Source organism: Mustela erminea, chromosome 13 (assembly GCF_009829155.1).
Source record: "Mustela erminea isolate mMusErm1 chromosome 13, mMusErm1.Pri, whole genome shotgun sequence".
Lineage (NCBI taxonomy): Eukaryota > Metazoa > Chordata > Mammalia > Carnivora > Mustelidae > Mustela > Mustela erminea.
The window spans coordinates 91,812,733-91,839,240 of NC_045626.1; the positions used below are offsets into that span (position 1 = coordinate 91,812,733).

Here is a 26,508-nt window from a genome sequence, read left to right on the forward strand (position 1 = left end):
CGCTGGGTATATTTGTTTTCCGAGGAAAGCCTTACGGTGAGTTCCCGGCTCCTGCCTCCTGCTGCTGGCCAAGCCCGCTGTCTCCGTCAGGAGTCATTCTGGGGCTCGATCAGGGAGGGACCGAGGCCGACATGCCTCCGCTGGGACGGTTGCAGCTCGAGGGGGCCGGGGAGCTGGAACTCTGCCGGCGGGGGGCTCGGAGCGGGCTGTGCGCACGTCCTGTGGTCCCTGCCGTGTGAGTGCGGAGCAGATGGCGTAGTTTGTGGACATCTGCATGTGGGGCTGTTGAAGCCGATTTTGTCACGTGGTCACAGCTGTGCTTCCTGACAGCGCTGTGCTTGAGTGAAAACTTGGTCACAGCCAGAATTGCTCCGCGTCAGTGTGCCCTGTTCCCCAGTCTGCCTTGTGGCCTCCCCCCGGCAGCAGAATTCCTCCCTATAGACGCGAGATAGGCTTCAACTCGGGGTTTTTTCCTGTTTATCCATGCACGGCGCGTCCCACCTTTCTTGTTTTCGAGCGTGTGTTCTGAATCGTAATACGTGGAAATGAGTGTTGATGGTTCTTGTTTAAATCACTGGGTCATTCCCCTTGCAGACCTAGTGGGAGAGATTGTAGCTCCCACGCTGTTTCAACAAAAATGTAACAGTAGTAGCAGATGGTAGTAAACGTCTTTAATTGCTTTGAAACAAAAATAATTATGTTGGCAGTTGTCATAAGTGAGATTCAACGTGAAAGTGTAGCCGGAAGCAGCTTCTGGAGATGGGTCAGCCTGCCTTCGTGGGCTGCGATGTGCACACGTCACTCGCCGCTGCTGGCACAACGGTCCCCTACCGGCCCGGGTACGGCCCTCTGGCGTGCAGCCCCCAGGTCTGTGTGAGCCGCTGTGCGCAGGGCAGCTGGGGATGTCCTCTGAGGGTTTGGCTCGAGACCCCGCAGGACTTTACGGCAGCTCATCTGCTCCAACTTCCACCATAGCACCACGTGCACGTGACACAGACCGTTCACGTGCAAGGGCAAGGCACTGAGGGGAGCACACGCTTCCCTTCCCCTGTGTTCCTGTTTCGTGACTCGTAGAGAAGTGCTAAGTTCTTACTCACTGTAGTTTTTATTGTGTAAAATTACCATACCTACAACTGGTCATCTTAATCCTTTCCGAGCACGCCATTCAGCAGCACTGAGTACACTTCTGTCGCATGCCGCCGTCCCCACCCTCCACGGTCAGGACCCTGGTACAGTCCTGAAGGAGACTGCCCCGTGCACCGCCGGCGGGGGGCCACTGGCGCCCATGCCGTCCGTCTCCATCAGCCTGGCTGCCCTCGGGGCCTCGTGGAGGTGGGGTATTGGTGCTTCCGGGACCAGCTTGGGTCACCTGTCATATGTCGGTTTTTAAGCTGAATCATAACCCATTTTATGTGAATGCTGTGTTTTAGTGCTTATGTATTCTCAAGGGAGAACGATCTGTTTCTACATGTAGATTTAAATGTCACAGTCCGGAGGGCCCTGGTGGCTCAGTCGTTAAGCCTCTGCCTTCGGCTCAGGTCATGATCCCAGGGTCCTAGGATCGAGCCCCGCATCAGGCTCCCTGCTCAGTGGGAAGTCTGCTGCTCTCTCTGCCAACCCCCTGCTTCTGTTCCTCCCTCGCTGTGTTTCTCTTTCTGTCTCTGTTAAATAAATTAATAACGAGGGCGCCTGGGGGGCTCAGTGGGTTAAGCCGCTGCCTTTGACTCAGGTCATGATCCCAGGGTCCTGGGATCGAGCCCCGTATCGGGCTCTCTGCTCAGCGGGGAGCCTGCTTCCCTCTCTCTCTCTCTGCCTGCCTCTCTGCCTACTTGTGCTCTCTCTCTGTCAAATAAATAAATAAAATCTGTTTTTTAAAATTAATTAATTAATAAATAATGATTTTTTAAAATTTAAATAAATAAATGTCTTAGTCCTAGGACCGCACCCTGTGCGTTACTGTGCGTGCCAGACTTTTCACCCCGCAGAGCTCTTCCCTGTGTCCGTCGGGCTTGTGCTTGTGCGTGTTTATCGGGTGAGCGCCTGCTGCCAGCCCATAAGTTGCCCCAGCCTTGGGCGGATGTGCAGCTGGCCCGGTCTTAGCACTGTGACCGTGCTCCCGTGTCCCACGCACTCACTCCAGTGAGTGGAGCCATAGCATGGGCCCCTGACCTTGGAAATGGCTCCTAAATCTCAGGCACTACTAAGTGAGCCCCTGACACGATTGTGGCGGGGTTTGTCTCTCTCCGGGGGCTGTGAAAATACCCAAGTGGGTGCTGGCTGTCCGCGGGCTCTGGCGGCTGTTGGTCTTGACTGGTGAAAAGATGGCATCTGTTCCGTTAGCTCAGATACGTTAGCTGTCCTGACACGAGTGACTTCCTAGGGGCTCCTGGTGTCCTGGCCCCTGCCACCCGAGGGCCGCCTCCATAGCCTGTCCACGTGTTCTCCTGGCTGCCAACCTCTCGCTGGGGATGGCTTTTCATCAGTTTCCCTGATGGTTTTCCTCTTTGTCCGCCGTGGCCTGGCTGCCTTGGAATTTAGTTTCAAGAGCGTACAGCTAGACACGGTGCGTGTCGCCAAGTCCCTCATCTTCCCGCTCACTGTAGAGGCCTCCTGGGGTACGTGCCCGCTCCATCCCCCCGCTGACCTGTGCGTCAGAAGGGGGGGTCTTCTGTGACCAGGTACAATCTCACGTTGTAGAGCGGGATTATCGCCATGGGCAGATGGGGCAGTATGTTGTGGAGCAGTCTGTAAGGCACAGAAAAGCACATACATGAGTCCTTGGAAATTCACGTACGTGGCTCATTTTGGGGTGTGCGCTTGGTTCAGAATGAAGAGAAACCAGTGATCCTAAATCTGAGCTGCTTTGCATTGTCACGTGATCATTTGTGCGGTAACAGCCCGTTTCAGGACACCTTCAGATGCTAGCAGTTTGTTCAAGGTAATGGTCCTGCCGAGTTTGTGGGGCCAGCAAGCGATTGCAGGGACGCGAGAATAAAAACCAGCCTCTGTTGTATTCAAGGCGCCAGCGCACCTCGGAAGATGAATGGGGACCCTGTTTCTACCCGGTGATGGCACAGTCGCATCTGTCCCGCAGGGTGGTCCTGCAGGGCAGCTGAGCAGATGAGTGTGTGGATGTGCCTGGGCCGCTGGGAGGCGGAGATGGCGTCTTGGCGGGGCTTGAGGAGCCTTGGTCCTGTGAGAGGTGACCCCGTAGGGAGGGCCGTCTGGGGCCAGGGATGCGCACGGGCGGGAGGTGGGTGCAGCAGCGATCAGCACCGCCCTGGGGTCTGCCGGAGCAGGTGCGGGCAGGGTGGCCTGCTCGGCCGCTGTCTGCCAGAATCAGAGGGACGCAGACGAGGGAGAGCGCTTCCACGGGAGGAGTATGCTGGCCGCTGTGTCGGCGGGAGCCTTGTGCGGGCCCCTGAGTGACCGGGTGACCAGCGGCGCCCACGCAGCAGAACACTCCGAGAACAGCGTGGGCGCTCAGCTCCGGCTGTCAGATTGCGTGGGAGGGGCCGCGCGGGACATGTGACTGGTGGGAAGGAAATGGAGATTCAGACGTGGTTTACTTTTTTTTTTAAGATTTTATTTATCTGGCAGAGAGCGCACGCACGAGCTGGGGGAGCAGCAGGCAGAGCAAGGAGTAGACTCCCCCTGAGCAGGAGGGGGGGGCCTGAAGCGGGGCTCGATGCCAGGACCCCGGGATCATGACCTGAGCCGAAGGCAGGGGCTTCGCCGACAGCCGCCAGGCACCCCCAGACGCGCAGCTGCAGAGGACGTGTTTCAGTCTGCAGTGTCAGAGTCACCGTCGCACCCTGCGACCTGTGCGGGGTTCCCCCACTCTGACAGCTGACGTGGCCTCCCTTCCCAGGGGAGGTCATGTCTCCAAGTACCTGCTCGTCTGCTTCTGGGCAGTTCCTTTCCCCGTGGCGGGACGTGATAGTTGTTGGGTTCGTGCCAGCGTGTTGGCAAGTTCTTCTTTGTGATCAGAGGACGGGCTAGTGTCATTTCCCAGTGTCCTAAACTGGGGGCACTAAGGCTCCCAGAGTCCCTCCTTGAATTCTCCCAGTGCCACTCAGACCTGCCCTGCGCTCCCCTCCCGGCTTCCGGTTTGTGCTTCGCCCGTTGTTGCTGGAATAGTGACCTTCCAGCCCAGGAAGGCAACTGCTCATTCGCTGTCTTCCCATCGGCCTGTCCTTGATTGTGGCGGCAGAGGGCTCGGCCAGGCGCCGTCGGAACCCAGAGTGGGGCGTGGGGAGCCGCGGGAGTCTGTCTTCCAGGCTGCTGGTACGTGCCATTCGAGCGGGCGAGGTGGTGGAGACTCTGGTTAAGGCAGAAACAGCGTTTGTGTGCAGGGGTGTTTTCAAGCCGTGCACTGTCCTACATGCTAACCGCTAGCCGCCCGGAGTCATTGAAATTTAACTTGATAAAGATTAAATGGGGGCGCCTGGGTGGCCCAGTCACTGAAGCACCTACCTTCGGCTCAGGTCACTATCTGGGCCCCGTGCCGGCCTCCCCGCTCCGGAGGGGCCGGTGCTCCCTCTGCCCTGCCACCCGCCCCCCCGCCGCACTCCTCTCCGGCTCTCTTTCTCTCAGTCGCTTTCAAATGTGGATAAAACCTTTCTTAAAAATTAAGTCAAATTCTGGGGTGTCTGGGTGGCTCAGTGGGTTAAAGCCTCTGCCTTTGGCTCAGGTCATGATCTCAGGGTCCTGGGATCGAGTCCCGCATCGGGCTCTCTGCTCAGCGGGGAGCCTGCTTCCTCCTTTCTCTCTCTGCCTGCCTCTCTGCCTACTTGTGATCTCTGACTGTCAAATAAATAAATAAAATCTAAAAAAAAAGTAAAAGTAAAAAAAAAATTAAGTGAAATTTAAAATCCAGGTCCCTAGCCACACTGGCCACACGTGGCCAATAGCTGACTGCTGTGCACGGGCCACGGCTTCCGTTGTTGCGGCCGAGCACAGAGGATACGGCTGGCTGGCTGTTGAGTCTGTCTTCTAGTGGTTTGACAGTCCAGCTTGCTGCGCAGTCAGGCTCTGATGGCACAGGGTCAGGAACCAACCCCACTGCCCCCACGTGGCTCAACAAAACCGGTAGAGAGCGGCGCTCGTGTTCTGAGGCGGGAGCATGGTACAGATTCACCTCCAGGCACAGCGTCCCCTGGCCGGCTGCGTTCTCAGCCCTGACTCACCTCATCGCCCACTCAGACCTGAATCCCGGACAGCTGGACCGGGCTCTTGTGCTTCTCCCTCCGCAGGGCACAGTGACTGGGGAGCTGGGATGTTCTGGTCTGTCCCCTGCTCCGGTAGTGTGTGTGTCCTCTGGAATTCATGGATTGAGGGGGCAGGAAGGGCCGTTGCCCGCACAGGCAGTTTGCTCATGTAGGGGAGCCTGTGTCTACTGCACTTGTCCAAACATTTTGCTTACATTTTCTGAAAGAGTTTTATGGCCCAAGACGTTATTGTGTGTCCTCAAGAAACTTCCCTCGGTGTCCCTTGATTTTCCCCGGCCTGTCTCGCTGTGCAGCAGGAATCCCTCCAGGGTAGCTGAGAGGCCAGTGACGCACACCTGTCCCTTAGCAAGTGATGGGACACCCCTAAGTGGCCTTCGGGTACCCTGCCCTTGTGTTTGCACAGCCAGAGCCTCGGGCCTGTGCCTGGAGCTCCAGAAACACGTCCCCCCGCCCCTGCCGTCCTGTCGGTGCGGAGCGGGCATGGCCCAAAAACCTCCAGGTGGCATGTCTCTGAGCTTGGTGCCGGCACCTGCTCGTGGGTAGGTGTGGGGTGGGGGGGCACAGCCTGCGTGAGACTGTGACCGAGCCTGCCCTTCTCCTGTCCTGGCGTGTCCACCGGGCTGTGGGCGGGTCTGGGCGTCTCTGCCTCCCGAGTGTGCAGGGCGGCTCCGCTTCAGAAGCGACAGCTCAGGCCCCGGCAGCAGGTGGGGACGAGGCCGAGGGAGGGGTGTGGCTTTAGTTGGAAGCGCTGTCCCCTTATCCAGTGGGCCTTGTCCACGTGGACCACCAGGACCCAAGTTGAGGACAGGAGCAGTTGCGGGATTCCGCGGGCCCGCTTCCGTCCCTCAGGCTCAGCACCCGCCTCGCGCTGTCCCGGAGCATCCCAGCTGGTCCTCGGATGCCCCCGATGTTCAAATGCAGAGCGGCGGGGCGTCCCAGTCTGTGGTGTTCAGTTAGAGCGCATCAAGGACCTTTCTCAGGGACAGGGGCAGGCAGCACGTGAGCTGGGGTTCAGGTTCACGTTTGGGTTGGTTTGGGGTTTGTTCTGTTTTGTGTCTGTGAACTTGGATATTTTATACTATGATGCAGGCCATCAGTGGACGTAGGACTACCACCTTATTTTTAAAGGCTGAGCACTGTTTCACTGTCCGGCTGCACCACATGGGACCAGCGCCCTCGAGGGTCGTTTGCATGGTTTGCAGGTCGTGGTCGTTCCAGAGTGGTGTGGCATGGGTCCTTGGGTGTGCAGCATGCACACTTGGCTGTTCAGAAGGAATTGCTAGAACTGGCATTGCCCTGGATAACAGTCGCAGCTGACAGGCTCCCTTGTCTTCGTCCACCTGTGGACCTTCCCGCCGTGGGGCCTTGGGGTGCGTCACCTCCGTGTGTTCCGCATCAGTGCTGGGGTTTATGGTGAACAGTGTGTTGAGTGCAGGACCGCGCTGATCAGCACGTGCCGACCGGCTTGTGCCCGTGGGGCTGCCTGGGTGAGGACTGCCGTGAGAACCGTGTTTTCCCGCTAGTCCTGAGGCATGACTGGTGTATGCACCGTGCCTATGAGGTCCGCGGTGTGATCACCAAGGTGTGTGTGACATGATGGCCACGAGGGTTTACTTAACATCCATCAACTCAGGCACAGGAAGGAAAGAAGGAAGATTTTTTTCTTTTGACAGAGTTCTTAAAATCAAAGAGGAACCTCTTAGTTCAGGTCTTCCTTCAAAAATTACTTTCAGGTTGGTTTAGAGATTCATAAAAGCCCGATGCTGGAGGTCTGAGAATCTCTCGGTCAGTGGAAGGTCGCGGTGATTTATGAAAGCACAAGCTCAGCTCTCTGCCTACCTCGGTGTCCTTGCTGCCACGTTCCCTTGATGAGGTCAAGTGCCGCCGGCTGGGGCTGGTGAACGAGCAGAGGCTGGGGAAACTGTCACGTATACTCCTGGCATCTGCCACTTCCCTGGAGACCAGGGCGATGTTTTAGAGCCATAGAAAAAGACGTGCTCCTTTCTGAGAGGTGTTGGTGCGTTAAATGGTATGAGGGCCCCAACGTCGAAATTTTACATGTGCGCGTTTTGAAATGTCCTACTTGTCCTCTTAACATCCCGATGTTTGCTTCTGTCCCCAGGAAGCCAGTTCTGTGCCCTGTCCGCTACTGGCCGGAGGCAGACCTCTGCCCACTTCAGACGTTAAGCCCCCGGAAGGGCCCTCCAGCAAAAGCAAGGACCCCCCGCGGGAAGAGGAGAAGGAGAGGAAGAAGAAAAAGCACAAAAAGCGGTCTCGCACGCGGTCGCGCTCCCCCAAGTACCACTCGTCCTCCAAATCCAGGCCCAGGTCCCACTCGAAAGCCAAGCACTGTCTCCCCAGTGCCTATCGGACGGCGCGCCGTTCCAGGTGGGTGTGCAGGGCGCCCGTGGCGCGGGACTGCCGCGGGTGCTGGGTCCTCCTTCCCCAGAGCGACCGGGCCAGCGGGGAGAGCACAGACCTCTGATGGCTCACCTGCAGGTCCAGGTTGCAAACCCCAATGACATCTTTCCGGGTTGTCTCGGAGTTTGATTTCTAAAGCTACAGCCAGGTTTTTTAAGAACAGATCTATATAAGTTTTAGCGGGTTTGTTCAGCATGTAAAACGCACAGGGGTGGGGTGTCTCGTTCTGTCCGTGTGGCCTTTCCTGTGCTAATTGCCCGCATGCATGCTGTGACGGGCTCGGCGCGGCTCCTGCCCGACGTCCACGCGGGCCGCACCTGTGTCTTCTCTCCGTCCATTTACCCTTCTGCCCGCCTACAAGAGGCGCCCTTAACCGCTGGGTGTGAGAGCAGGTCACAGAAGGGTCACAGAATTCACTGGCCAGTGAGCAGTTTTGTCTGAAACAACTGCAGCAGGTTCACAACCTCTGCCTTTAAACCCTGCATCACGGCCTGTTGCTCGGCGTCGAGTGGAGTCCGCTGGCTTCCTCTCCGGCACGGCGCGCGGCCTGCGGGGACCGCATCTGTCCTCTGCAGCTGATGCGCATCCGCCTCCTTTCCTGGAAAGCGCGCGCCCGGCGCGTCCTGTCTCAGACGCACCCGCCTCTGAGTACGTCCCTGTTTCTAGCCACACCAGACCTCGAAGGCCTGACAAGTGTGGCAGCAGTGAGATCGGATTTTCTCCACGTAAACACGTTTGCTCCTCGGCTCTGTGCAGTTCTGGTCGTTCTTCGGAAGTTCCATCCCGACACGCACCCCACACACACCACGTGCACACCCAGACACACACCCACACACCTTCCTGTTCTTTTATTCGACAAACAACTTTGCTGATAGAATTTCAATTTGTGGAAGCTCCCTGGAATTTGTAGGTAAATACCAAAATGTTTTAAAGTTTCTTTTTGAGAGAATTTCTTAAATGGTGTTATGTAATGAACATAAGTCCCGTCAGCCCACACCAGCCCTCTGAGTAGTAGCGTGCCCCGTAAATTCTGGGCCGTTGTCCTTCACCCCCTGGCTTTAACAAGGGCGACCGTGAGGCGCCCCTGAGCTCTCGTCTGGGGGACTGGCAACGAGGAAACTCGTCCCGTCCGCAGCGCGAGCCGCGAGCTGTGCTCTGATCCCGAGTGTTCAGCGCGTAGAGCACCAAGTGTAGCCCGTCCCCAGCTGTGGGGGCGGGGCGGCCGCGGCCGCCAGCGTGTCCCCAGCTTGTTCTCATCACAGCTGCGGTGCTCGTCTGACTCTCAGAGTTGTGAGTTCTGTTTTATGTGCTTTTTAATTGACCATAATAGAGTAAGGCATTTTATATGTCATTTAATACTTTTTCTAAGGTTTTATTCATTTGAGAGAGAAAGAGCACACGAGAGGGAGCCTGAGCAGGGGAGGGGCAGAGGGAGAGGGAGAAGCAGGCTCCCTGCAATCCCGGGACGCTGGGATCATGACCTGAGCCGAAGGTAGACACTTAACTGACTGAGCCACCCCGGGGCCCCTATTTTAATACTTTTTAAATAATTGTTTTTGGTTTTTATTTTTTGAGAGAGGGAAGGGAGGAGCAGGAGAGGGAAAGAGAAGCCCAAGCAGGCTCCACACCCAGTGCAGAGCCCAACACGGGGCTCCGTGTCGCAGCCCCCAGACCGTGACCTGAGCTGACTGAGCCACCCAGGCGCCCTGAATCATTGTTTTAGAAAAGATTCAGAGTTACATACTTTGATCTGAATATATTTTCTATTTTTCTGAATGTTCAGTGCTGACAAGTGCAAGAAGCAAATTCCTAATTCTTAGTGTGCAGCCTGGAGTTATAAGAAAAGAGTCAAAAATTTTCTGCTTTTGAGTTCTGCGTTGGCAGAGTGCCAGCTTCACCTTAATTTGACCTACAGTTAAAATTACCTGTCACCAGAGCTGATTTTTTCATGACTCAAGCTGTTCCGGTTGTGGCGGCCGAGTGTCTCCGTGCCCGTTCCAGCTGACTGCGCGTGCGCGGGCTGACTCCTCCGTCCGAGGCGGCCGGACCCTCCGGCCTCTGATTGGCAGCTCATAGGATATCAGGGCAAAGTGCACTTCGTTATAAAATCGAAATTCTATCGTGACACGAAGCCCTCCAAGTGTTTGGTAATCCGTGATGTTTTGCCTTGAAAAATCAACGATGCTTTTTGAAGCCAGACCCCGCCAAGCTCGGGGCTGCAGGAGAGACCAGCGGTCCGTCGGCCCCGGGGCCGCTCAGAGGAGATGAGACTCAGGCCAGTCTCTGGGGGAGTCCTGCCTGAGCTCGCGGCTGACAGCCTCGCGTCTGCTTCATTTGGGAATGCGGCATGTGTCCCCGGGCAGTCGCCCCTGCTCCCAGTCCAGGCTCTGCCGGCTTGGATGACCCCAGTGGGTTTACACTGCAGCAGATTCAAACCAGGAGACACTGGTGTTCTCAGTAATTGAATCTGGATGTGTGAAAAATACTTCAGTTTTTAACCAAATCTTGAAGTTGCTAAAGACAATGTCATCGTTCACTGTCTTTTCAGATAGCGCTACCCTTTACAGTAAGGGACCTGTCAGACTGTTCCTGGGCCTGACGCACGACTTGATTATTTTATTTTATATCAACTTTTATTTTTTTAAATTTATCTGACAGGGGCGCCTGGGTGGCTCAGTGGGTTAAAGCTTCTGCCTTCGGCTCAGGTCATGATCTCAGGGTCCTGGGATCGAGCCCCGCATCGGGCTCTCTGCTCATTGGGGAGCCTGCTTCCTCCTTTCTCTCTGCCTGCCTCTCTGCCTACTTGTGATTTCTCTCTGTCAAATAAATAAATAAAATCTTTAAAAAAAATAAAATAAAATAAAATAAATAAATTTATCTGACAGACATCACCAGTAGGCAGAGAGGCAGGCAGAGGGGGAGGGGAAGCAGGCTCCCTGCTGAGCAGAGAGCCCAATGTGGGGCTCGATCCCAGGATCCCAAGATCACAACCCCGAGCCGAAGGCAGAGGCTCAACCCACTGAGCCACCCAGGTGCCCAACAACTTGATTATTTCAGAAAGACTGCTGCTACAAGTGCTTTGTAAGGCGTAGAAGGTTAGGGTTAGAGGCCCTTTCCCAGCCCCCGTGATCTCCGTGTGAAGATAAGTGGCGTTCGCATGCCTGCGGTCCGAGTACGCAGCTCGTTGAAGCTGTAGGTGGCCCTGGGTCTCCAGAGGCAGCCGAGCCATAGAGTAATCTTGAGCTTTAGAAATCAGTATGTTGCTTCTTGGAAAGTAGAGCGATTACTGCATAGTGCTTAGTGTGTTTTAAATCAGCATTAATTGAAATGTAAGATTTTTTTTCCTCCTCTTTTTTTTGTGAGGATTGATTTATTAGAGAGAAAGCACACGCAGGTGTGGAGGGGCAGAAGGGAGGGAGCGAAACAGCGAGCTGCACGCCCGGCCAGAGCCCAGCACGGGGCTCAGTCCCACGACCCTGAGACCAGGACCTGAGAGAAAATCAAGAGTCAGAGGCTCCACCGACCAGGCACCCACGTGCCCCTCTCTGTGCTTTCTGCTTCTGTCTCACCAGGTTCTCTGCCGGAAATGGAACAAAGTAGGACTCAGGTCATTAGTGTATCGCCTAAAAATTGAGCTTTGTTAGTTAGGTGTTGTTAAAATCTTGTAAGACTCTAAAGCTTAAAGTGAAGCTTACTTGAAGAACGCTAGAGAAGATCCCCTTCGGCCTTTGTTCCATCGGCTCATCAGTCACTATTTAAGGGGCGGCCGAATGGGGGCAGGTTCCGGGTAGAACTCTGCCCCCAGTATTGGGGGCAGCATCCACACAGTCCCCAGCTCCCTCCACACTTACGCTTGGGGACCAGCTAGGGATTAGAATGACGTTTTCTTTTCAAGATCTTTTTTTATTTATTTGACACAGAGAGAGATTGTAATCAGGCAGAGGCAAGCAGGGAAAGAGTGGGAGGCAGGCTTCCTGCTGAGCAGAGAGCCCTATGTGGGGCTCGATCCCAGGACACTGGGATCATGACCTGAGCCAAAGGCAGAGGCTTAACCATCTGAGCCGCCCAAGTGCCCCTAGAAACACGTTTTGTAAGTCAGAGTTAATATTTGGAAACAGCTTACGCCAGCAAAATTGGGGTAATGGTGGTCATTCATACAAGCTCCTCATCTGCACAGGGTTCGCAGGAGGTGGCGCTCAGTGCTTAGCGTGCGGGTGAGGGCCAGGGGTTCCCCGTTCTGTGGAGCCGACCCTAACCCAGCAGATGCCTGGGGGCTCTCTGCACCGCAGCGACGCAGGGACAGCTGGCCCCTCGGGAGCTGCCCGGGCGGAGGGTGCAGTGTGGTCAGCCGCGGGAGCTCTGCTGCCCCATTGGCCGCCCGGAGCTGCTCCAGAGCGGTGGAGGCACCGGGGCGGGGTGCTTTCAGTGGTTAAACGCAGGAGGAAAGAAGCTTTTTGCAAACAGCACTGTCATTCAGGTGAAGAGCCACGTTCCGCTGCTGTCTGAAAGACCGCTATTTATGAGCCGCAAGAAAAAGTGTCTGAGCCCCATCGTGCGGATTATTTACTTATAAAACAGAGCTCCTGTTTCTGGCGTTGTTGTGATACCAGTATTAACGGCCTCATTAACAGAATGAAAACATCAGTGCTTCTTTCATTAACATAAAACCTAAGGGGGGCTTAGGGGGCTCAGTGGGTTAAAGCCTCTGCCTTCTGCTCAGGTCGTGGTCCCGGAGTCCTGGGATCGAGCCCCGCATCGGGCTTTGCTCGGTAGGGAGCCTGCTCCCGCCTCCCCTCTGCCTGCCTCTCTGCCCACTTGTGATCGCTGTCAAATAAATAAATAAAATCTAAAAATAAAGAAATAAAACCTAAGTATCATCTGACGAAGCTTACTGCCCTTGGTACTGAGTGGGCTACTTTCCCAGATAACTCCACATCTACTGGGGACAGCCACCTCCCTCAGAGACCTGGAACGGTCACTGCAGAGTGGTATTGTATGAGAGTTAGGAATCCACAGGCACTAAAAACTAATGCACGTTTCCTGATTATCAAGTGTATCGTTCTCCGTGTGAGCATTCCACGGGTGTAGAGGTCTGATTACGCAGAGCTTTCTCTGGGGCTCTGGTCCCACCCCAGCTGGCACCCTGAACTCTCAGTGCAAAGTGTGTGCCTTCATGTTGCGGGCCCCCAAGCCCAGAGTGTGGCAGGGCCACTCGCCTAGTGGGAGCACCAACCACAGCAGCTGTCAGCAGCTCCTCTCCCTAACTCCCGGAGCTCTTTGGAGGGGAAACCCAGTAAAATGTCGAGGTGTCTGATGGACCTCACCCTCGTAGTTTGTAAATATTGGGAAAGACCGTCAACACCATTTTGTAAGCCAGAACACGGTGGTGCTGGAGAACACGAAGCCGATGATGGTTTACCTGGGGTTGTTCATGGCCGATGTTTCAGGAGTGACGCAGGGTTCTCTCTGGGACGCAGGAGCCGGGACCGTGATGATAAGTTGATGTTTGGAACAACGGTGTGTGTTATTGGGGGGGGTGTAATTAAAATGATTTGGTGTGGAATCCTTTATGGCAAAATCAAACTGCTCTTTATATTATTTTTGAATGGGTTGTCATAGAAACAGAATGAAAAGAAATTGGTTTTTTGTCCAGATTTCTGCTTACTCTTTGTCTTCTTAAAACAGTAATTTCACTGAATGAACAAAAAAGGAGAATCCTAAACGTGTCATTACAGGACCCTCCTCGGAGGGCCTTGACCCCCGGTGGATGAGGGTCTGGAGTCGGTGCTCCGAGCACTGGTTGCCTTGAGTGGGCGAGGTCACTGCCCAGATAGAGCGAATGTCTCTCCAGGAACCTGAGAAGGAAGAATGAGATATTTTAAAGGACGGTTTTAATCCAAGGCATCTCCCAAACGTAAATTATCTTGAGAGGCGTGTGCTGGGAGTTGAACTGCTGTGGCCGGCTCCGCATTCGCGCCGCGAGGCCATGCGGTGGGTGTGAACAAGAGAGGGTTCCAAGTAGTGGCTCTGGTTCGTTTGCTTTCTTCGTGCTGCCAGTGTTCAGAACCAATAGAAACAGCTCGCCTGAATATCAGCGCTTTTCCTTGTGTCATTTGGATCGAGGGGTCTGTGAGCTGCAAATGGTTGAGGGCAGGAAATCGCAGAGGCAGAAGGAGGACGCGACACCGCAGGCCTGAGTTGGCCATCAGTCACCCGGTCAGCCCTGGAATCCGGCAGCATTGGTGCTGCGGGCCGTTCGGACCAGCCTCGCGCGTGCTGTGCCCTGGTTATGTTGGGCGGCAGTGTGCTGAGTGTTGTGGCCTAGGAGCAGAGCTTGGACTCTGTTCTGTGTCAGTGGAGTAGTGAGGCCGGGGAGGGGCCGCTACTGTGCCCCCGAGAAGCACAGAGGCAGCACCTGTCAGGCATCTGCAGACCCAGATGAGGCCCATCACTGCCTCAGCATGGACGTGATCGCCTGCCGCTCACATGGACTATAACTCCTCTGTTCCTCTGCCCAGGTCACGATCCCGGTCCCCTCGGAGAAGAGCACACTCTCCCGAGAGACGGAGGGAAGAAAGGAGTGTCCCCACTGCCTACCGGATGAGTAACAGTCCAGGCGTCAGCAGGAAGCGGACCCGGTCCAGGTAGGCGACTGAGTCCATAGACCAGTCTGTGCTGCCAGGAAGCGAACGTGTGTCCAGAGGGCTGGCACAAGCCGGGGAGACATCCCTCGCAGACACTCAGCCCCTAGCAGCTCTTCTGTTCCTCCTGGAGCTGACTGCAGAGGGAGCTCTGTGTCCCTGGGGTCGGGGTGGCATCGGGCAGTGCCCAGCACCAATCCCCAGGGTCTAGGTACCCTGCCGGACCCGCACACACAGATAAAAGGAGAGAAGTTCGAGTCCCAAGTGAATCCCTGCTACTCCCGGGGCTAGCAGGTGCTGTGGGCAGGACCACAGGGTCCTCCCGGGCTGAGAGCAGAGAGGGCTCCACCCTCCGCCCCCTTGACAGCTGTCACGGTTGCGGGATGCTAGAGAGACCGGCTGCCGTGTGCACTACGGTAGGCCTCTCAGCCGGGATGCCTGGCCCCCGGCCTCTGACTCTGGCCCAGCAGCGTCCCCAGCCCCTCCAGTGAGAGAGCACCACCATGTCACAGCACGGAAAGTCCCGGCACCCCGCCCCCGTGACGGGACACGTCTGGACCGTGTGGGCCCGTCTGGGGCCTGCTGGTGCGCCTGCCGAGCATGGTACTGGACGGGGCCGCCGCCGGGTGTCTCCGTCTCGGCCGCGGGGCACCGCAGGGGCATCGTCTCGCATGGGGTCTGCCACCCCCGGCCTCCCATCGCTCGTTGTTCCTTGCTGCCTGAAGGGAGGAGCTCCTGTTTCTCGTGCCGTTGCATGGGAGCGCGCCCAGGCCCCGGCTCAGGAAGCTGGCAAGGAGCATCGCTCTCCCCATGGCAGACCGGCCCAGAGGAGGTGGGGGCAGGGGGCTGTGCGCCTCTTTCCTCCGGTTTCGTGACTGCTTCCGCGTGTATGTGAGTTGGGACACTGGGGGTTCCCGAGCCTCCCAGACGACACCCCTGAATGACAGGTGTCAGGGGCCCTGCCCTCCCCAAGTCCCGCCTGTCTGTGGAGGACACAGGTCGAGCAGCCTCGGGGCCCCTTTGCAGCGGGGCTCATCGTGGCTTCAGCTCTGGAAAGACGTTCCTAACGGGGAAGCGGGCCTGCAGTGTGCTCGCTGGCGAAGGGTGAGCTTTCTCTGGGAGCGGCGAAGTCCGCGCGGGGGCGCAGGCGGCAGAGCCGGCAGGTGGGCTCGCCGCGCAGGCCGAGTGCGCTCCGCCCGGGCCCTGCTCCCGCGTGAGGCGCCCGCCCTGGCCGGACCGCGACGGGCTCCGGGTCCACTCCCCGCTGTACCCCTTCCCTCGTCACTGTTGAACATTCGAAATTCATTGTCACCTCCGCTGTCTGTATAGGGCATGATCTAAAATTAATTCCTGCAACAAAAGTTCTCTCCCCACAGAAGCATTCTGGCTTTGGCCTCAAATTAACCTTTGCGTTCAAGGAGCCGTCTCAAGAGAAGGCAGCGGTTCTGTCAGGAATCGTGGGAACTTGTGTGATCGCTGGAGCTTTAATGAGTCGTGCGAGGCGAGTGGAGGCTCCGCCGACCGCAGAGCCGCGCTCCCTGCCCGATCGGGTGGGATGCCCCCGAGCGCCTGACCCTGGGCGGTGGGAGGCTGTGCCGGGTCCAGTGGGGCCAGGAGAGGGCACGTGCGCAGCCGCGGGTCCAGGCCCTTGAACCCAGCAGTCACCGCTCCCCTGCAGCCTTCCACGCAGAGCGGGGTGACGCTGCTCCTTTTCCCGTGGTGGCAGGGGGCCGTTCACCCCCCGAGTTGAAGGATCATCTCTACAAGCTGATCTCGGGGTGCCCCTGTCGCTGACTTCTTGTTTCATAATTTTCTTGGTTTATTAGGTAGTTTTACACTCACCGTTGGAAACAGTGCAGGGAGCGTGCGTGTGCGCGTGTCAGCCCGACTGAGCAGGATCAGCGGGGTTCCGTCGGCCGCCTCTCCTTCCCTCCCGACCTCTCCGGCCCCTGCCTGTGTGCCCCGTGACTTGGACTTGTCTTACTGCGTGACCGTGGCTGGGTTCATGGGAGACATTTTGGCAGAAGCACCACAAAAGTGACATGTCACTTCCTTTGTGTCACCAGCTGCCTGTCCCATTGTCCGTGACGCTGCAGCCCCACACAGGTCATCAGGCGATGGCACCGAGATGCCACGCAAACACCCCACTGGCCTTAGCGTTCACGGACACAAAACTGTTCGCACAGTGGTCACGGCCAAGTGGTGCCTTTCAGATTCTGTCTTCTTCTCCACAGAAGACACACGCCCCTCGCTTTTGTGTCATTGTGGACTTCGGGTTTGGGGTTTTGTGTTTTTGTCGGTGCTGCGCGAATCCATCGCCAGTGTTGCTCTGACGGCAGCGTCCACCCCATATGTGGTCCCATGGTTCTTGAAGCACTTTGTTGCTTTTTGGCCCCAAATATTCCAGGCCTTGTCAGTGCTTTCCCTGCCCCAGCATGGGGGTCCGCTGTTTGTCCAAGGATCCTTGGTTCCTTGTACTGAGCTTTTGAAGATCAAATTCTACTCTTTTTTTTTTTTTTTTTAAGATTTTATTTATTTACTTGAGAGAGAGACAGTGAGAGAGAGCATGAGTGAGGAGAAGGTCAGAGGGAGAAGCAGACTCCCCATGGAGCTGGGAGCCCGATGCGGGACTCGATCCCGGGACCCCAGGATCATGACCTGAGCCGAAGGCAGTCGTCCAACCAACTGAGCCACCCAGGCGTCCAAATTCTACTCTTTTTTTAAAGAGTGGAATCTGTGCGAATGGCCACGTCGTACCACGGCACACCTCGCAGGGTCCCCGTCCTCTTATTAGATGGAATAGTACGCAGTTGCTTGGGCTGGTTGGCCACGGACCGCTTTCGCTTAGCGCCGCACCGGGCACATCCGTGAGCATCGAGTGACACCCGCTGTGGCAGGGTCTTACACGCTGCGTGTTGCCCGTCCACAGTAGACTGCGTCAGCGAAGGCTGTGTCTTCATTCCCTGGGGCAGGATTGCAAAGGAAAGGGAATTAAAAGCCAGGAGAGGACATAAGGCAGAACCTTAAAACTGCTTGAAGAGGGGCGCCTGGGTGGCTCAGTGGGTTGAGACTCTGCCTTCGGATCAGGTCATGATCTCAGGTCTTGGGGTCCAACCCCGCATCGGGCTCCCTGCTCCTCAGGGAGCCTGCTTCCTCCTCTCCCTCTGTCCCTCCCCCTGCTCATTCTCTCTCTCTGTCTCTCTCTCTCTCAGGTAAATAAATGAAATCTTTATTTTAAAAAGGGGGGAGTCGCCTGGGTAGCTCAGTGGGTTGAGCCGCTGCCTTCGGCTCAGGTCATGGTCTCAGGGTCCTGGGATCGAGCCCCGCGTCGGGCTCTCTGCTCAGCGGGGAGGCTGCTTGTGCTCGCAAAGGGAGCCTGCTTCCTCCTCTCTCTGCCTGCCTCTCTGCCTGCTTGTGATCTCTGTCTGTCAAATAAATAAATGGAATCTTTAAAAAAAAAAAAAGTGGGGAAGGAGAGGGAAACGTGAGCGGACGACAGAAGACACAGCCCTTGCAAACCCGTGTGTTGATCGCCGGCAGATGGCGAATAATGGCAGGGCAGAGGGTTTAGACTGCGCTGCAACAAAACCGAATGCTAAGCTGCTTGCAGAGAGGTTTTCAGTGTGCAAGTAGGTTAAAATGAAAAGACGGGGAGACAGAAGCATGCCGTGCTCTGAGCAGAAGGGCGGGTGGCCGCACCGACGGGAGGTGCTGCGGAGGGGGCCAGCCTCATGCCCACGGGCTCCTCTGGGTGGGCCCCCCGCGGGAGCACCTTCAGGTGTTCGCAGCAGGGCGCCTGGATGGCGCGGTCCGCCGAGCTTCCGACTCTTGATTTCAGCTCAGGTCCTCGTCTCTTAGGGTTGTGAGATGGAGCCCCGTGGCAGTGTGCGTGCCGGGCGTGGAGTCTGCTTAAGATTCTCTCTCTCGGGGCGCCTGGGTGGCTCAGTGGGTTAAGCCTCTGCCTTCGGCTCCGGTCATGGTCTCAGGGTCCTGGGATCGAGTCCCGCATCGGGTTCTCTGATCAGCGGGGAGCCTGCTTCTTCCTCTCTCTCTGCCTCTCTGCCTACTGGTGATCTTTGTCTGTCAAATAAAGAAAGAAAGAAAATCTTCAAAAAAAAAAAAAATTCTCTCTCTCCCTCTGCCCTGCCCCAACTTGTGTGTACGCTCTCTCATGTTCTCTTTCTCTCAAAAAAACTAAGTAGAAGGGGCACCTGCGTGGCTCATTTAAGCCTCTGCCTTCAGCTCAGGTCACGATCTCAGGGTCCTGGGGTCCAGTCTCCGCGGGGAGCCTGCGTCTCCCCCTGCCGGCTCTGCCTGCCGCTCCCGCACGTTGGGCTCTCTCGCTCGCTTGCTCTGACACATGAAGAAGACTAAATAGTAAGGAGAAGAAATAAAATACTTGAAGCCACACTGAGAGAATTGGGGACAGGCAGACAACCAGACCGTGCAGATACGGAAACCGTACACAGCCGCTCGCTACCTCGTCCACTGTGCTGTTGCAGGAGGCTCTGGCAGTCCCCGGAGACTCAGGTGGCGCAGACTATGTTCCCTTACCATGTGGCAGCAAGTCTAGAAATCTATAAAAAGATACCTGGAAAATCCCCAAATATTGGGAATTTAATACATTTTTAAATTACCTGTAGGTCAAAGACAAAATCACGAGGGAAAAATGAAAATATTTTTAAATGATAGTGAAAATGTTACAGCCAAATCTGTGGGCTCATTTGGCTAGAAGGAAGTTAGTAGCTTTAAATGTTTGTATCAGGGGAAAAAAAAAAAGGTCTAAGATAATGATCTAATCTTCTGTCTTAAGAAGCTAGAAAAATAAAATCTTCCAAAAAAAAAAAAAAAAGAACCCAGAAAAATAACAAATTAAACCCAAAGTAGGGGGCGCCTGGGTGGCTCAGTGGGTTAAGCCGCTGCCTTCGGCTCAGGTCATGATCTCAGGGTCCTGGGATCGAGTCCCGCATCGGGCTCTCTGCTCAGCAGGGAGCCTGCTTCCCTATCTCTCTCTCTCTGCCTGCCTCTCTGCCTACTTGTGATTTCTCTCTGTCAAATAAATAAATAAAATCTTAAAAAAAAAAAAAAAAAGCTTTAAAATAAATAAATAAATAAATAAATAAATAATAAAAAATAAAAAACCAAAGTAGGTAGAAGCAAAGAAATAATAAAGGTAAGATCAGAAATCAAGATAATAGGGGCACCTGGGTGGCTCAGTGGGTTAAGCCTCTGCCTTCGGCTCAGGTCGTGATCTCTGGGTCCTGGGATTGAGCCCCGCATCAGGCTCTCTGCTCAGCGGGGAGCCTGCTTCCCCCCCCCCCGCCCCGCCTGCCTCTCTGCTTACTTGTGATCTCTATCAAATAAATAAATAAAATCTTTAAAAAAAAAAAAAAAAAAAAAAGCTGTCATCATCGAGACGGCATGGTGCTGGCCCAAAAACAGACACATAAATCCATGGAACAGAACAGAGAGCCCAGAAATGGACCCTCAACTCTGTGGTCAACTAATCTCCAACAAAGCAGGAAGGAATGTCCAGTGGCAGAGGGACAGTCTCTTCAATAAATGGCGCTGGGAACACGGGACAGCTACGTGCAGAAGAATGAAACTGGACCATTTGCTTACACCACACACAAGAACAGACTCAGAACGGATGGAAGACGTCAGTGTGAGGCAGGAATCCATCTAAATCCCAGAGGAGAACACAGGCAGCAACCTCTGTGACCTCAGCCTTAGCAACATCTTCCTAGAAACATCACCAAAAGCAAGGGAAACAAAGGCAAAAATGAGCTACTGGGACTTCATCAAGATCAAAAGCTTCTGCACAGCAAAGGAGAAAGTCGACAAAGCCAAAGACAGCCAACAGAATGGGAGAGGATATTTGCAAATGACGTATCAGAAAAAGGGCCAGTATCTAAAATCTGTCAAGAACTGATATAATTCAACACCTCCCCCCCCCCCAAAAAAAATAATCCAATTTAAAACTGGGCAGAAGGTTACCATGGGGCTTGGTGAAGCATCTGACTCTTGATCTCAGCTCAGGTCTTAATGTCTTGACCTCAAGGTCATGAGTTCCAGCCACATCAGATCCACAGTGAGGTCGCACCTCACACCTGTCACAGTGGCCAAAACTAACACGACAGGAAACGAATGGCGAGGATGCAGAGAAAGGGGAACCGTCCTGCACTAGTGGTGGGAACGCGCGCTGGTGCGGCCACTCTGGAAACCAGCATGGAGGGTCCTCAAGGTGTTAAATAGAGAAAAAATTACAAGCGGGCCATCTCATTATTGGGTATTTACCCAGAGAACATTAAAATCCTGACCGGAGGCGACGCGTGCGCCCGTATTTATTGCAGCAGTATTTGCACCCGCTGAACGAGAAGCAGCTCCCACCAGCCGATGCGTGGATGAAGGGGGCGCGGCCTGTACGGGGAAATGTCGCACGGCCGGGAGAGAGCAGTGAACTCTTGCCATTTGCAGTGACATGGCTGGGGCTACAGGGTGTTGTGCTGAGCGACCTAAGAGCAAGACGACTGCCACAGGATTTTACTCGTCTGTGGAATTGCAGAAACGAGCAGACCCACAGTGCAGAGAACCAGCGGGATGCCGCCGCCGGGGCCCAGGAGGTCGTGGGCTGGAGGCGTCCTGGGGACAGAAGGCCCAGCACAGGGAGTCCGGTCAGAGTTGGTGACAGAGGGCGGCTGCACGTGGGAGCACAGTGTCACACACTCGCGTGGGGGCTGGAAACCAGCGTCACACTGTGTCGTCTGTACATGGCCTCTTTGAAGGGGAGGAGGGGAGAGAGTAGGAAACAGACTAACGGTAAAACTGAGTAATGGCTCTTCGAAAATGGTCAAGGGGCGCCCGGGTGGCTCAGGGGTTAAGCCGCTGCCTTCGGCTCAGGTCATGATCTCAGGGTCCTGGGATCGAGTCCCGCATCAGGCTCTCTGCTCAGCGGGGAGCCTGCTTCCCCCTCTCTCTGCCTGCCTCTCTGCTTACTTGTGATCTCTGTCAAATAAATAAATAAATAAATCTTTTTTTAGAAAAGAAAATGGTCAAAAACCCATGTCTTCCTTTAGGTAGATCAAGAGTGAAAGGGCCGACAGACGTTAGAAGGAGAATTTGGAAATTTGTTTCTAGTTATTTTGGCAACTTGGGTGAAACGGACGAATTCCTGAAAGATACAAGTGACCGCGCTGTCACCAGAAGAAATAAAAAATCTAAATAACCATGTCTGCCAAAGAATTTATGTACCCTTTAAAACCACCGGACTCCAGGCCCAGATGGTTTCCGTCATTAAATTCTAACAAGTGTTCAAGGGCGAGGAGAGACCAGTTTATAGACCATCTTGAAAGAACACGGGAACACTTGGCAGCTTACAGTGCGAGGCTCCGTGGCGGGGGCTCCTGCAGACCTAGGCGGCGGGCGTGCACATGTGCAGAGGGGCGTGTGTGTTCACAGACCAAAATGCTCAGGGACAGAGGTGGAGAGACCTACGGGGCATCTGCAGTCTGCACCCAGCAGCGTAGTGCAAGGAGATGCGTCCTGACCGAGTGGGTCTGTCTGAGGACTGCCCGGTTCGTTACGGTCCACCGGCGACCCTGGTAAGTCACTGTTCAGAGTCAGGGAGGAAAGTCCCAGCGTGTCCCGGCAGAGGCAGGAGAGCTGTCGGACACACGCTTCACCGTTCACTAAAACGAAAACAAGGAGGGGGCTCCTCGGTGGCTCAGATGGTTAAGCATCTGCCTTCAACTCAGGTCATGATCCCGGAGGCCTGAGATCGAGCCCCGCTTCGGGCTCCCTGCTCAGTGGGAGCCCGCTTCTCCCTCCTGCTTGTGCTCTCTGCTGCTATCTGTGTCACTGTTTCTCCCTCAAATAAATAAAATCTCTTTAAGAAAAAAAAAAGAAAAGAAAGAAAGAAAACAAGGAGACACAGCCCTGAGCAAAGGGAGTCGGAGGAAGCATCTGGCAGGGATGGGGGCGTGCTGGCCGCGCCCAGGACCAGCAGCCGGCCGCCGAGACAGCGGGGAACACGGCGGAAAGGCAGAAGGACTGGAAAGGAAGTGTTTCCTTCTGCGATCCAGCCTGGAACAGGGGGGAAGGTGACCACAGCCATACCCACATCGACTTCTCAATACCGAAGGCTGCCAACATCTTCGAGAAATCTAAGAACCGGAAGTACAAAGAGAGCCCGTGATTGTGGATGGAAGGTCGGCGCCCCTCAGGTTTCTTCTCCCTGAACTGACCTGTCCACGCCGTGCCGCCCCGGCAGGACTGCGCGGGTGGACGGGACGCTCGTGTGCACAGGGGGACCTGGAGTGGGCGCCGCGGTCTCCCAGAAGGGCAGGCTTGGGGGGCGCTCCCTGCCCGCTCCCGGGGAGGCCGCGAGCTGATGCTCTGAAGCAGCAGGGACACCAGCAAGTCGGGACGAGCGCTGTGCCCTGGACCTCGCTCCCGCGGCCGGCTGTCCCGGCTGTCCGAAGGGAGGACGGTGCGGTCCGCAGGCGCACAGCTGAGCTCGGGGAGGGTCCTGCGCTCCCGGAAGGTCTCCACCAGCCGAGAAGCCCGCCCGGAGGCAGGAATGCTCGTGGCATGTGTCTCTGCCAAGGGCCCGTGTCCGTTAGAAGCAACCTAACCGAGGAGCCGGTGGTGACCAGAGTTCATGAAACAGTCCACGGACGCGGCTTCCAGACTTGGCCTCCAAAAGCGGCCGAGCGCGCTGGCCTCGTTCAGGTTTGGTGCGGGGGGGCTGCAGCAGGGACCGGCCATGGGGTCATAGGGCTCTGGGAGCAGCGGGCCGCTTCCTAGGACACCGAACCCTGGCCCCACTGCCCCGCGGTCCTTCCCACCGCTCACCCGCCAGGAACATTCGTCCTCGGGAGGACCTGATCTGTCATTGCCACAGCGGGCAGCAGTGCACACATCTGTGCCCGGGAGAGCACAGTCGTGGCAGCAGGTCGCACGCTCCTCGGCACGGCCGAGTGTCCAACGGCTTCCTCAGTGTGCACGCGTGCCTCTGCGCGGGAGCACGGGGGGAGCCTGGGGGCAGCGCGCACGGGCATGTGGACAGGCCGTGGGGTCCCCAGGGGAAGGATCCGGGAGCCGCTGTGCCTTTCAGAGGCGCCAAGCAGAGTGGACCATGTGGGCTGGCCCTGGACGTCGAGCTCGTGAAGACATGCAGGTGGCTACGGGAGTCCCATCACCCACAGGACCCACATGGGCACATGGGAGAGTCTCACGATGGCACTGACCGCACATAGACTCTCCAGCAAGTACTCGGTCGCCTCTCGGTCACTTGTCTGTCGCGTGTGCGGGGGCAGTTTCCAAACAGCAGTGACCATCATTTCCGGAGGAAACAGGCCAAGAGCAAGGAGGCCCGGTACCCATCTGGACCTCCCGTATTTGTTCTTTTTCCTCCAGAAATGTTCTCTGGGGAGTCACGGGAGGGTCACAGGGCAGTGTGTGCACTGGAGCTTTGCCGGCTGGGGCGTGGGGAGCAGGCTGTGTCTGCAAGGGGACGAGGGACAAAGGGCCCTGGAGGGGGACGTGGGCTGAGTCAGCTGCTGGGTGAGCAGGGACAGGCCCTGCAGTCCCAGGGAGCACAGGGCAGGGCGCAGGAGCTGCTGTCCGCGCGGCCCCGGCTGTGATCCTCCCCGTGTCGCGCAAGGAGTCGTCCTCACGTCTGCCTACGGGCAGGCGGCGTGAACAACACTTGGTGACTCTTCTTCAGTTTTTTAAATGCAGATAAAGTGCTGACCGTGTTTCCAACCCCATAGGCCTCTTGAAATGGGGGACAGGCCTCCTACTGCGGAGGGAGAGGGGCTTCCTTCCTTCCGTGTGTGTGACTTGCTGCATCTGTCAGTTGCGAGCTAAGTAAAACGTGCACAGCTTTCAAAAGGAGTTAGCCGACCCCACCAGCTGGCCCTGGGAAGACGCTCGAAACCGCTCCTCCGGAGTCTGCTGTGTCTTGGTCTGAAGCCACTTTCCTTGCAGAAGCCCCCATGAGAAGAAGAAGAAGAGGCGCTCGCGGTCCCGGACCGAGTCCAAGGCTGGGTCCCAGTCGGCATCCCCGAGCAAGCAGGCCACACGCCGGCACACAGCCCACTCGGCCAGCATCTCTCCCGTGGAGAGTCGGGGCTCCAGCCAGGAGCGCTCCAGGTAAGCCCACCCTGAGCCCAGCCCGGGCTCCCCACACGCGGCTGCTCGGAACTGGGCTCAGGCCTCGGGAGTGGCAGTCCCCGGGGTGGGCCGGCCACCCCCCCAGGTGCTGGCTAGAGGCCTCCCCACTGTCTGATCCGCTGGGAAATGGTGCCTGGTGTGACCACAGCTGTTCTGAAACCACCGACAATGGCGCCTTTGTCCTCAGCAAGGGCCGCCTGGGGCGGGCGTGGCCCCAGCTGCAGAGCCCCGCGTGATCCCGGAGACGGCAGGCGTGGGGGTCGGTGGTGAGCGGGACCCAGCCCAGTCACTCCACTCACCCCAGGCCACAGGAGTCGGGTTGAACACCAGAGTCCACAGCTGACGTCACGGGAGCAGCCTGCCGGTGGCACGGGTGTACGTGTCCTCGATGCCGTGGCCGTCAGGAAGCATTTGCTAGATGCCCCTGCTGCCCGCCCACCCAGAGCTGGGCAGGGGCTCCGGAGCCCGTGGCTTGGGAGCGGGGCTCCGTCATTGTTGGTTACGGACCCACTGCCTTCGTCCATGTGGGTCGCGGGCCCCGAAACTAGAGACCGGGTTCGTAGGTAGCAGGCGTACAGCCAGCTCCCAGGGGGGGTCGCGACCTGAGACGTGGCTCTACAGGTGCAGGTGGAAGTGTGTGTGGCGGCCGCCGAGGCCAGAGTCGGGCACATGACCTGGAGCGCGTACCCCACGGGGTCGCCAGCCCGAGCACCTCCAGCTTCCGGCACTTCTGTCCTGTTCCCGTCATCCCTACCTGCCGCTCACAGGGTGTTCACGGGAGATGCTCTCGGAATTAGGCTGCAGTTTACAAAAAATTTCAAACATCTGTAATGTGAAACGTGAACGCAAAATACGCATTTGTAACATCGGCATCTGTAAACGCGCTAGTAACAGTTAATGACAGCACGTCTGTGTTTCAAGTCTGTGATCTCTCTCTGTTCACATTAGGGGAGTTTCTCAGGAAAAAGATGGCCAGATCTCCTCGGCAATTGTCTCCTCCGTGCAGAGCAAAATAACTCAGGTAAAGTGGCACCCCCCTTCTCTGGGAGGCTGGCTTTCCCTCGGCGCCCGCATCGCGCCCCCACCGGTGGGCCCTGACTGACGCTGGAGGGCTGCGGCGTCCCCAACCAGGCCGTCCCACCGACGTGTTTGTGGGGCGCTTCTGTACCCACCGTCCGCATGCTGGGTCTGAGCGGGAAGCCACAGGGACCCCGTGCATTTCTCCGTGCAGGATCTCATGGCCAAAGTGAGGGCGATGCTCGCCGCTTCCAAGAACATGCAGACCAGTGCCTCCTGAGACACGGGCATCGCGCCGACCCAGTGCCCGGGCTGCGGGGGCTGGAGAGCCAGGACGCTTCCGCGCGCACAGACCCGTCCCACGCCGTCGCATTCTCCCCCAGGACTCCCCTGGGCAGTTGGTGGTTTTTGTAAATTAATTTTTGATGACATTTTCAGTTTAAGATTTTTGACCAGCAGTCTCTTACCTGTATATTTGTAAATAATATCATGTTTCTGTGAAAATGTATTATCAAATAAAATGGGAGGAAAACACCTTTTCTAGCTAGCGACTGTGGCGCGGTTTCTTCTTTGTTTGGCTGTGAGTGCGTTTTCACCATTTGTCATCTGTCCCGGGTCTCCCGTCAGGTCCTGACAGAGGCGGCGGCCTGGCGGCGATGGGCGGACACATCCCAGCCGGGCGGCAGGAGGAGCAGGCGCCTGCAGTCCCTCCTGAGCCGCCCCCACGTCCTCTGCGGAGACCACGCGTCTTCACCCGAGCCCTGCGCAGCTCAGCCCCCCGGTTCCTGGCGCTGGGCAGGCATCCCCCTCGGGCAGGAAAGAGCAGACTCGCTGCCTCGCCCAGAGTCTCGGGCACTGTGGGTACCAGCAGGCCGGGTCACGCGGGAGACACTGTTCCTGGTCTGATTTTAGTGAAAACACCAAACACAAAGGCTTACCGGCAGTGGCCCGAGGTTGGGAGCGGCGTTGCCACGGTCTGCTGCCCATGCGTGCGCCTCACCCTGCGGCCCAGTCCCCGGGGT

The 26,508-nt window shown here is 56.5% G+C and overlaps 1 protein-coding gene across 4 annotated transcripts in view; it reads left to right on the plus strand.

Moving 5' to 3' along the window:
- The window catches only part of SFSWAP (splicing factor SWAP), a 67,915-nt gene extending 41,895 nt beyond the window's left edge, over positions 1-26,020 (plus strand). For 2 of the 4 annotated variants that reach the window (XM_032309403.1, XM_032309404.1), the window contains 5 exons: positions 7,354-7,619; positions 14,171-14,296; positions 24,284-24,448; positions 25,418-25,490; positions 25,701-26,020. In XM_032309403.1, the coding sequence (XP_032165294.1) occupies positions 7,354-7,619; positions 14,171-14,296; positions 24,284-24,448; positions 25,418-25,490; positions 25,701-25,766 (696 nt within the window). In that variant the 3' untranslated portion in view covers positions 25,767-26,020. Of the gene's footprint in view, positions 1-7,353; positions 7,620-9,955; positions 9,976-12,787; positions 12,872-12,903; positions 12,959-14,170; positions 14,297-24,283; positions 24,449-25,417; positions 25,491-25,700 lie in introns of those variants that run through there. The other 2 variants (XM_032309406.1, XM_032309405.1) reach the window with 2 other exon arrangements.
- The last annotated feature ends 488 nt before the right edge of the window (positions 26,021-26,508 follow it).